Source organism: Sceloporus occidentalis, unplaced genomic scaffold, assembly GCF_023333645.1.
Source record: "Sceloporus occidentalis isolate IW3139 unplaced genomic scaffold, rSceOcc1.0.p SCAF_76, whole genome shotgun sequence".
Taxonomy (NCBI): domain Eukaryota; kingdom Metazoa; phylum Chordata; class Lepidosauria; order Squamata; family Phrynosomatidae; genus Sceloporus; species Sceloporus occidentalis.
Window position 1 is genome coordinate 1,671,123 of NW_028317056.1, and position 12,323 is coordinate 1,683,445.

At 42.2% G+C, this 12,323-nt stretch overlaps 1 protein-coding gene across 1 annotated transcript; it reads left to right on the forward strand.

Moving 5' to 3' along the window:
- The first annotated feature begins 3,127 nt into the window (after positions 1–3,127).
- Positions 3,128–3,994, forward strand: LOC149285732 (myeloid-associated differentiation marker-like). Its single transcript, XM_089495079.1, has one exon. It carries the CDS (start codon positions 3,140–3,142, stop codon positions 3,992–3,994), a length of 855 nt encoding a protein of 284 aa, XP_089351205.1. The 5' UTR covers positions 3,128–3,139.
- The last annotated feature ends 8,329 nt before the right edge of the window (positions 3,995–12,323 follow it).

Consider the following 12,323-nt stretch of genomic DNA (forward strand, 5'->3'; position numbering starts at 1 on the left):
TATAACCCCCAGCACTGTATACAGTAATATAACCCCCAGCACTGTATACAGTAATATAACCCCCCAGCGCTGTATACAGTAATAACCCCCAGCGCTGTATACAGTAATATAACCCCCAGCGCTGTATACAGTAATAACCCCCAGCGCTGTATACAGTAATATAACCCCCAGCGCTGTATACAGTAATAACCCCCAGCGCTGTATACAGTAATATAACCCCCAGCGCTGTATACAGTAATAACCCCCAGCGCTGTATACAGTAATATAACCCCCAGCGCTGTATACAGTAATAACCCCCAGCGCTGTATACAGTAATATAACCCCCAGCGCTGTATACAGTAATATAACCCCCAGCACTGTATACAGTAATATAACCCCCCAGCGCTGTATACAGTAATAACCCCCAGCGCTGTATACAGTAATATAACCCCCAGCGCTGTATACAGTAATATAACCCCCAGCGCTGTATACAGTAATATAACCCCCAGCACTGTATACAGTAATATAACCCCCAGCGCTGTATACAGTAATATAACCCCCCAGCGCTGTATACAGTAATAACCCCCAGCGCTGTATACAGTAATATAACCCCCAGCGCTGTATACAGTAATATAACCCCCAGCACTGTATACAGTAATATAACCCCCCAGCGCTGTATACAGTAATATACCACCCCAGCGCTGTATACAGTAATATAACCCCCCAGCGCTGTATACAGTAATATAACCCCCAGCGCTGTATACAGCAATAACCCCCAGCGCTGTATACAGTAATATAACCCCCAGCGCTGTATACAGTAATATAACCCCCCAGTGCTGTATACAGTAATATAACCCCCAGCGCTGTATACAGTAATATAACCCCCAGCGCTGTATACAGTAATAACCCCCAGCGCTGTATACAGTAATATAACCCCCAGCGCTGTATACAGTAATATAACCCCCCAGCACTGTATACAGTAATATAACCCCCAGCGCTGTATACAGTAATATAACCCCCCAGCGCTGTATACAGTAATATAACCCCCAGCGCTGTATACAGTAATATAACCCCCAGCGCTGTATACAGTAATATAACCCCCAGCGCTGTATACAGTAATATAACCCCCCAGCATGTGTGTGTTATAGCATATGGCGTTAGCATGGTATTAGAGCGAGTAACCCCAGGCTCTCCCCTGGTTCAGATAAAGTATTTTATTTGTTTGCAGGTTGCCACTAAATACAAAGTAATTAACAGAACGAGCGATATGAAGCGGTATGAAGCGATATGAAGCGGTATGAAGCGATATGAAGCGGTATGAAGCGATATGAAGCGGTATGAAGCGGTATGAAGCGGTATGAAGCGGTATGAAGCGATATGAAGCGGTATGAAGCGATATGAAGCGATATGAAGCGGTATGAAGCGATATGAAGCGATATGAAGCGATATGAAGCGGTATGAAGCGGTATGAAGCGGTATGAAGCGGTATGAAGCGATATGAAGCGATATGAAGCGATATGAAGCGATATGAAGCGGTATGAAGCGGTATGAAGCGGTATGAAGCGGTATGAAGCGATATGAAGCGATATGAAGCGGTATGAAGCGGTATGAAGCGGTATGAAGCGATATGAAGCGATATGAAGCGGTATGAAGCGATATGAAGCGATATGAAGCGATATGAAGCGATATGAAGCGGTATGAAGCGGTATGAAGCGGTATGAAGCGATATGAAGCGGTATGAAGCGGTATGAAGCGATATGAAGCGGTATGAAGCGATATGAAGCGGTATGAAGCGATATGAAGCGGTATGAAGCGGTATGAAGCGATATGAAGCGGTATGAAGCGGTATGAAGCGATATGAAGCGGTATGAAGCGATATGAAGCGGTATGAAGCGGTATGAAGCGGTATGAAGCGATATGAAGCGGTTGACACAGATATCCTGTCGCAGTGGAACAAAACGATTCCCTGTTTCCTGGAGGTCAAGCAGTTAAAGATTTTTTAACACCGCCAAAAAATAAATCCAAGCTCACTGTGCGCAGACTTGGAGGTATTTGTGAAACCGCGCAGACAGGACACACCTTGGCAGGAAAAGTTCCCACCGCGACCGCAATGATTAACCAGAAAACCTCATTTCCCTGCCAACATCCATGCGGCGAATGCTTTTATATACCGTACCTGCGCCGGCGCTGTATAATACGCAAACTAACAGCAAACAGGATACTACGGCCTTAACCCTTTGAGTGCCAGCAAGTACAACAATGCATTTCCTACGTCGCAGGACTTTTAAAGAATTTCTGCTCGTATCCCCGCTCCCTTTTAGTGGTTGAGCGTTAATTCAGTGGTTGAGCTGCCTGATCCGCCGAGCGCGTTGCGGACGAGGCGCCGATAGATACAATCCTATTATAACAACGCAGTAAAGTAATCTAAACATGCGCGGGATCGGCATACGGCTCCTGAATCTAAGACGAGACCAACAACTGATGAAGGTTTGAGTCTTCTCCTCTCCAGTTATCATATCTATACATTTCTATTAAATAAGTTCAGTGCGTTGTAGATTCTATTTAGAATGTTGACGTATCTTATCATGATCAGGAAGTAAAGTCCTTGGACTGCTGTTGGAAGCGAGGAGGGTGTCAGCAGGGGTGTGTACAGCTCGAGCGAACATTAAACACGGCCAAACCAAGCACGCCTAAATCCCAAACTACAACACACCCATCGCCTGCACGGAGACGGGGAGACAGGAATTAACTTCGAGCTTCGAGTCGTTGCAGCTACTGTCAGCGTCGGTGATATATCTCAGTTCTCGGTTCAGAAGGTCCAGTTCCTACAAGACCTTCACAAGCTGAACCTTCTGCAGGTGAGAAAGGCAGAGGGAACCGATAGAGGTAGAAGTGTATCGCCCAGGGCTGGCCTCGGCCCCCGGGACACAGGACACGTTGGGCTTCCATGGTCCTGGTAGTTAAGAAGGAACCATCATCCTCATGCCAACAACTTAGCATCCATTACTGAGTTGAACCTGCTTTGTAATTGAGTTCCAACCGGTCAAACCTGTCCACAAAGCAAAGGCAACCGCTTTATCCAACTCGACCATCACTGGTATCGCGAGTGAGAACCTTCTGGACGTGCATTTAGACCAATACTACCGTTCCAAGCTTAGATATGAATCTCAAGTCCTTGGCTTCCCCACTGGGGATCGTGCGTATCCTTCAAGTTGTCTTCTCCTGTATTTCCTTCAGCTTGGTAGCCAGCGTCACTGCATATAGGGACTCCTATGGTGCCTGGAGCATGTTTACTTGGTGCTTCTGCTTTGCCATAACCATCTTAATCATCGTTTTGGAGTTGACTGAGTTTTACAACCGTATCCCTATCTCATGGGAAGACTTTACGTCGGCATTCGCCATGTTGGCCACCTTGATGCTCTTCACCACCTCCATCATGTATCCCGCTGTCTATTTGCATGGAGGTTGCTCTGGATCCCACTGTGGCCACCTTGGTGGAGCAACCACAACGTCGATCTTATGTTTCTTTGCTTACGCTGTAGAGGTGGGTCTCACTCGAGCAAAACCCGGGGAGATCAGTGGTTTCCTGTCCACCATACCTGGCTTACTTAAGGTTTTCCAAGCCTACGTGGCCTGTATCATCTTCTCCCTTCTGTCTGGGGGCTACCGATACCCTGGGATCCAGTGGTGCGTAGCGGTTTACTCCATCTGCTTCATCATCACCACGCTCATCATCATCCTTACCATCGGACGCCTCTTGCCACGTTTACCCCTCAGCTTTGAGAAGGTACTGATTGGCTATAATATCCTCTCCGTGGCGATGTACATCACGGTGGCGGTTATTTGGCCGTACTATTGGTTTAAGGATAACCCAAGCAGACCCTCCAACTGTCCAGCAGTGTGCTTTTGGGATAACGTGCTCGGCATCACCTTCCTTACGTACATTAACCTCATCGCCTATGTCGTGGACTTGGTATATTCTGCAAAAATGGTTTTCTTCGTGACCTCTTCGTAACCTTGGAATAACCGAAACCATATTGGACATTTTTGGTTTTTGTGTAACGGGCCCTGTTCAGCACCAGGACCCCTTTTTTTTGCGTAACCCCCCCCCGAACGTCTGCCGTATCTAAAATTTATTTTTAAAATCAATTTTTTTGTTTTTAACAATTGCTGCTGCGTCTCTTAAAAGTACAAACTAGACCTTTGTATGTATCAGAAGAGATCGTAAAATAGAGAGATTCCCTTCCCCCCACCCATTGCCCTGCTGCTTGCGAGGCATACGCCGGGACAGGTGAGCTCCAGGTACCCAGCATGCAATGCATCATGGGAGTTGTAGTCCACGGCGATCAGTGGCTTTATTAAGTGTATAGAGCTGAAAAATATAGGATTTGGGGAAAAGTAACAAATCTACTTAGATGTCCAAATGTTTTATCAATGAAAGTAACTTTTTTTTTTTTTTATGCTTATTACAAACTTATTTAACGCTAAATACAGATATTTGCAGAATATGTTATTGTAGATTTGTAGCGTTAAATGAATTGCTTTATTACCATTTTCGCTCTACGGCCGCATGTTCACATCGAACAGGATAAATAATGGTTAGAATTAAAAAGAAAAGGTCGCGGTTTCTTTTTTTAGCCACTAATTGGTTTTCCAGGCATATCAGTTTAACCATTTGAGTCCATATAACGATGAAGAGTTAACACGTACACGCGTGTCCCTTTAACTTTAACGGATGTACATTCATGCTGACACTATACATGTACACATACTCTAACAATGTTCGCTAACACACACACTCACTCTAATACCACACACACATGTACACACACTCACTCCAATACCACACACACACTTAGACACACTCACTCTAATACCACACACACACTTACACACACTCACTCTAACACCACACACACTCACTCTAACACCACACACACTCACTCTAACACCACACACACATGTACACACAGAATCCGTGGTAAATAACAATCCTTTTCTGAGAAATTAATGAATTCCACTGAAATAACGCGCGTGTCATCATCAGACACAAAGGCTTTCGGGGGACAGCGGGGGACGCTTAGCCTCCCAAACACTTACAGTGCGTACAAGAAAAACCCCAGCAGCAATTATCACAGATAATGCAGAATTACTCAGGATAAAGCGTCTTTGTCATTTATTGCGCATGGACTGATAGAGTGGTGGTCAGAAGTAAGGCTAGGGTTAGGGGCATCTGTGTGCGGTATTTCTACACCCCCATATAACTAAAACACACGCACATAATAACACACACGCTCTCTCTAACACCCTCTCGCCCTAACACTCACACTCACTCACTCTTCCCCTCTCCCGGTTGCCACTAGCCCTAGGCTCAGGCCTTGCACTCTAATGCCACAAGCCGGCACACACTCACACTAACACCCAGCGCCAAGGCACCAAAAGCCATGGTCATGTGACGGCCTACGGCGTGATCTGCATCCTCGCCTGGGCTGCTGTAACGATGCAGCCGCGCATGCAGAGTGCCTGGTATTTTATCACCTTTTTTAATGAAGGACCTTGGCGGTCTGTCTGTGATCGGCAGTGATTATTACCGGGATGTATTAATAATCACAAAATATCTTCTGTCTCGCAGATAACCGGCAAATCTCACTTATTATTCTCAACGCGTCCACCGAATGAAACCGCTATTTGTGAATAATAAACTCGGCGAATTCTAAGGGGCAATTACACCAGAATTACCCTTTTATCTGAATTCATACCCTCCAAGTGTCCTTCTTGATCTGGCCAGTCCCTCTTTAGGCTCCAAAACTCACCTTTTTTTTTACCTCTGGCAGAAAATGGGCTTATAAATTAAACGGTGTAAATAAAATCAATTCTTCTTCTAAACGTCTCACTCAGATAGTGACCAATAGTCAGTAATAAGTCTCCAAGGCACACGAAAAGCCAGGGTCAGGTTCTTTGATCTTCGTGTGCTGGCTGATTGTTCTAACGCATCCTACAGGGACGAGCAGCGAGCTCGTCTCTAATACAGAACATACATTCCTTTAAGAGAAAGAGAGAACGGCTTTAATCAAATTGATACAATTTATTGGGTCAACGTTAAAAAGAGGCAGAGAGTTCAGAACCTCAGAGGTCTCTTCTTCAACCTCTAAGAGACAGAGAAGTGAGTGACACGTGGAGGCTCTCTGCAATCAACTCTTTGTGCCAACGAACCTTTGAACCGCAGGGTGAGGACGTAGCTCTGCCAAACTTTGCACGTTTCATAACACAGACGTCATGACATTTCCATTCATATCCGTTCTGAACATCCTCACTCGCACATTCTAAACACACATTCTGTTCTGCACATTCTAAGTAACGCCTCCTGCCCGTTCTAAACATCCTCACTCACACATTCTAAACATCCGCACTCACACATTCTAAACATCCGCACTCACACATTCTAAACATCCTCACTCACACATTCTAAACATCCGCACTCACACATTCTAAACATCCGCACTCACACATTCTAAACATCCGCACTCACACATTCTAAACATCCGCACTCACACATTCTAAACATTCTATCCAATTTATTCCAAACATTCTCTCCCGCACATTCGAACAATTAAGATTGTATATTCAAAGTTTTCTTGTTTGCCAGTTCTACTTCTAACTGATTCCTCTTGCACAATTTATTATTTCTATTCTGTCCCGCACATTCCGATGGTTCTGCACTGCACATTCTAACCACCATGTCCTGCACATAGAAACACGCAGAGCATTGGCTGCAGCACATCGCACTCCACATATTTCAGCCATTGGATCATTTGACCTCTTATCATTATTTGCCATCTTATCCCGCATACTCCAACAATCTAATCTTCATATCCTAAAAGGATTTACAAAGGGTGCGTCTAGGAGATTAGTGGCCAAAAGTCCAAAGGGGAATTCAGGACTCAAACCAGAAAGATAATAAAAAACCAACAAACTCAGACCTCGTTTCACTTATTTTCTGTACCCCTATCTTAAAATTTTAGTCTACAAAGTACTAAGCCATCAATTTATGTTATAGGGTCATTCTGTGATGTCATAGGCAGGTCTATTCACTAAACAATGGGTTGTTGGTGATTTTTCAAGGCGTTTTCACTCGCAAGAAGTAAAAAATGTTGCATTTAATTGCCCCGTCCAAACAGGGATGGGGCGGGAGTGCGGGGTATCATGGGATATGGTCCATAAATACATTCGGAGACCCATCCGAATCCCTCTAAAGATGGGATGAAGGGGTTTTATAGGTGGGCTTTATTTATTACCCTCTTTAGGGTAGGGCAGAGGATGGAGGCAGTTGTCTGGCGCCATTCTGATTAATAGTCCTTGGACTCTCATTCTGTCTTTATTATTTATTTAAAGGCATTTTTAATTATATATTGCAGGGTTTGTTTTTTTATTTTTATTTTGCAAAATTAAGGTGAGGACATGTGATTTTTTTTCATTCGATTTACATGCCCTCGCCTGAAATGTGCAAAATATTAAGTTGCAGGCACTCAAGTAAGCGAGTCTGGTCTGATTCCATTAACCTTTAACTTTGTGACCACTAGACTTCTTACTAATTAGACCCAATTGCCCCACATTGTGGCTAAAGAGGGATGTCCCAAAACCTTTCAAGACCTCGAAATGTCCCCCAGCTCTGTAACTAAAATGAATATCGAGCAAAATGGGTGACGGAAGACAACGTGTAGGAGGGAGAAATGCTGCCGGTGACAAAACAGAGTGAATCCCTCGTCACGAACGTGTGATTCAACGCGGCGAAGAAACACGGGAGGTTAAAATAACGACACAAATTCACAACCTCCGTATCAGCAACCCGCAGACCTCCTTCTAATTTATGGATAGGGGGGGTCCTTAAACGGGAAACCCTATGGGAAAAATGTTTTTCTATCTGAGCCTAAACCCCTAGTGCTCTATACAGTAATATACCCCAGCGTTATATACAGTAATATAACCCCCAGCGCTGTATACAGTAATATAACCCCCAGCGCTGTATACAGTAATATAACCCCCAGCACTGTATACAGTAATATAACCCCCAGCGCTGTATACAGTAATATAACCCCCCCAGCGCTGTATACAGTAATATAACCCCCAGCGCTGTATACAGTAATATAACCCCCAGCGCTGTATACAGTAATATAACCTCCAGCACTGTATATAGTAATATATCCCAGCATTATATACATTAATAAACCCATCGCTGACTTTTCCTGCTCAATCACCACACTAACCTGATGCTTTATGGCGATGCTAATGAAGTCCGTTCCTCCATTGACTTTCATTAGTTAGAGAGTCCAACTCAGTGATTAAGACTGAGCCATTCTACGTTTGACACAGGGAGTCAGGGTGTTTGTCTAGTAGATAAAAGATCTAAAAATGTAGATATTTTTCCATGTGGCTTCCCCTTTAGCATAAAATTGGCCCAAGACATAAGTGGAAGATGTAAGCTTCAGAAGGGGGTGTGAAGAGTTTGTCGTGACAGAACGCCCAGAGATAAAATATTAAAAAAACCTTTCACAGACTGAATTCATCATATTCTATCTGCCAATAAATAGAAAATATATAATATATAATATAAGAAAATATATACACGGACTAATAACCAAAAGGTGGGCTTTTACCAAACTAATGTTAAATAAACACACAGATTATTTTAGACACTTCGATAAAATAAGAAATACCCCCTGTCGTTAATTTTTATCGATTTATGTAATTGATTGAGCGCTTAAAGGAGACAAGACGTGACGTTACATTTTAACCGGAGTCTGGAGTATTAGCTCTAATGATCATTGACTGAGACTTAACCCGTTTACCTCTTTGTTTCCAGAATTCAGAGTAAAAGATCGATTCCCTCGCACTTTCAAATAATGAAAATGTTCGTTCTGAATCTGCATTGACTGAAAAACTGCATGGAAAAGTCAAATTGATTGGGAAAATACAAATTATACTAATTTCCCTCTGGATGAAGATGTGCTAATTACGTTTTGCCTTAACCACATGGTTTGATGTTTGATTTGCTAATCATCGAACATGCCTGGGGGTCTCTGAGACGCGGGCATAAATTCTTAATTAAGCTGCTTTAAAATGACTGCATTTACCAAATCCCAAATATATATATATTTTTTTTAATCTCTTCTTTTCTTTGTTTTTATTTTTCATTTTTTTAAATTAAATAAAAAAAATAATAGTAATAATAATAATAATAATAATAATAATAATTATTATTATTATTATATATTTTTTCAGACCCAATGCAAAAATTAAGAGCCAAATTTAGGGGACAAAAGAATGTCTTTAATATAATTTTCAACGGCATCTGTAGCTATATTTCAACTTTTTTTTTTTTATAATAAATTTTAAATTCAGAATTAATTATGTATTTTCTAAGACCCAAAGCAAAAATTAGAATCAAGGGGTTTCCTTAAAAATGAAGAAATAGTATTTAATATGTACAGCTTTTTATACTAAATATAAAAAAAAATATAAAAAGAAATATATAAAAAGAAATATAAAAAGTCTAATTAATGGATTTTTTTTTAAAGTAATTATTGGGGAATAAATTTAAACAAAAATGGTTTAAGGGTAGGACCTGGAGAGCGATCCATAAAATAATTTTGCACTAGAATGTACTAGAAAAAAACAAAAAAAAGATTGATAAACTGAATCATTCTGAACTCAACTATATTATTTCCTGGAAATGATTTCTATTTTGGGGATTCTGAGTTGCACGCGGGGTTAAATCCCCTCCTGATTGGTTTCACACAATGGTTCTTGACATAATATAAATGTTATTCATACATATTCATGCCGGGGTAATTTACATCAATGAGCCGGCGTCCACACGCGCATTCTAGAGACATGTAAATTGCTTTATCCAGCAAAGCATGTTGGGATACATCCCCCGAAACACCAGCAACTTATCGACTGATCAAATTTACCTACTTATATAAAATTCACTGGGGGATAAGGAAAGAATATATTATAAGTGCTGATTCTTTATTTCGAGAAGCAGATTATAAAAAAATAAATAAATCTAACGGATGCGTCTTCAGCGTGAAACGAAAGCTGTCTTCCTGTTACGTGGGAACTGCGTGAGCGCGAAATGCGTGGATCCCGTTTATGAGTCCAGTGAATTTCCTGGTAAATGCAAAAAAATATCTGCGTGATAGCCGTCTCCCACCACTTTTTATTCCTAGTATCAGAAAATATTTAAAAAAAATAAATTTTTTACACATTTTCTTTTTTACCCCAGTTGTGGTTTTTGACCCCATAATATGATGTTTTCAGGCAGCTGCATATCAGCCATTTGTATGATTCTCGCTCTGTTATCTCACCCCCGATCTACTAAACCCCCCGACTCCTTATCATACTGCCTGTGGGGAACAATAGAATGCCTCAGTCTTAATCACCCATCAGGACTCTCTGACTAATGGAAGTCTATGGAGGAACGGACTTCATTGGTGTTCACATTCCACCGGCGAATTCTCTGTCAATTAACCGATAGATTTTGGTTGGAGGACTGAAGTCAGAGCTTCCGTTTCAAGCAGGTCCTTCTCACCCTACCCTGGGGTGAATAATACGGGGATCTGGACAGATTACGTGGCCAAGGAAGGTCTAAGCTCAGTCATTTAGCGATCGGCAGTTATTATTTTTTCATCGGAGCCCCCTTTTTTACGATAAACCCCCCAGTGTTCAGTGTTGTAGGTGGTCTAACCCTAATAAATGATGTAAATCAATACCCCCCCCCCAAAAAAAAACAAAACTCTCCAGCTTTTGTTAAAAAACATTCCGTTCCGGTTATTGGAACCAAATCATTGTATTTTTAGGCGTTTATTCTCTGAACAGCGTTTACATCGAAGCATGAAAAACGAGGAGAAACGAGAACGTTTATGGAATCAGAACCGAAGGATGTGATGGACATCGGAGCGCAAGAAAGAGACAGCATGAGACGCGAAAGGTCAATCGCCTTAAGGATGCCGAAGTACTCTGGAACATAACGGACGCCGAGTGTTCTGGTACCTTCTGTATTCCCCGAGACCCGGGGGTCCAGGGGGGGGGGCGCAGAGTGCGCGTCTTGGACAGGTGAGAGGATTCGGCTGTTTAATATCAGATAAAACCCTGCAGGTGCCGACACGCAATTAGCGTGACATCGCTACACGCCTACGTGTATATCTATTAAGCAGAATTCCATACAGTAACACACACTCATGCTAACACCATACATGAATACACACTCACACTATTCAGTACCACACACTCACTTTAACACCATATACTTACACATACAGTACATACACGCACACTCACTTTAACACCATACACATAGAGTACATAGTTGCTGGCTCTGCCAAAATGTAACAAAAGTTTATATTTTATTAATTTTCCGTTGAAACAGACAAATCTTAGTCTTATGAAATACATTTTAGAAACGTATTTTTTGGGTTATGTATTAGGACCGTTGCCATGGTAAATGCCAAGTGACCGCCACACGGAATAAGCATTTAGATTTAAATTTAGATCTTGCCGGGGGTTAACTATAAACATGAAAATATTCCCTTTCTAGTTGTTAGGAGCTCTGAACTTTTGAACGCTAACCACTAGAATGCGCTATGATGTCATAATCCAGAGCTATGATGTCTCCGTCTTTCGTATCTCTTAGACTGAAAAGGTCCAGAGACACACCTTGATCATATTATGAATTATTTGACAGCGCGAAGGGTTAAGTCTATGGAGGACATTGAAATGTATTGACTCCGGTGAGGAAGTCTGCGATACAAAGTGATCCCATCCCCCATGCAAATGTTTAGGAGAGGCACAGATACATTTTCTTTCTTTGTTCGCATCTCCGAGGACATAACCCAGCGGCAACTGCCGGCAAAATGGTGGCTCTTGTGGCGACCTCCTCTCCCCGATCCTCCAATCCAATGTGGGAGAGTGAGTGTGAGAGAGAGTGAATGTGGGTACCGGGCACCGAGTTTCATTCCCGAGTCAAAAATGCCCCTAAATTTTCGTCCAAAACGAATGGGCAGGGAATGATTTTTATTTAATGTAATAAAGTTTTACTTAATGCAAGGAAGATTTGCTTTACTGAGAGGGTGGTGGATATATGGAACAGCCTCCCAGCAGAGGTAGTTTGAGGTCCACAAAACCCCCTGACCTGAGATTTGTATTTTTCTTTTCCCCTCTCTATTATAAATTGGAGTTTTGGTTGAGATTTTTAAAGACATTATCATCACCTGTGTTCAGTATAGATATGTCTGGCATTGCAATGGTTAACACGTTTTGTGGGCACATTGCCAAGGTGAGACTCC

Excerpts from the sequence above, each read along its gene's own strand:
- LOC149285732 (XM_089495079.1), top strand. The coding sequence starts at position 3,140 with ATGAATCTCAAGTCCTTGGCTTCCCCACTGGGGATCGTGCGTATCCTT.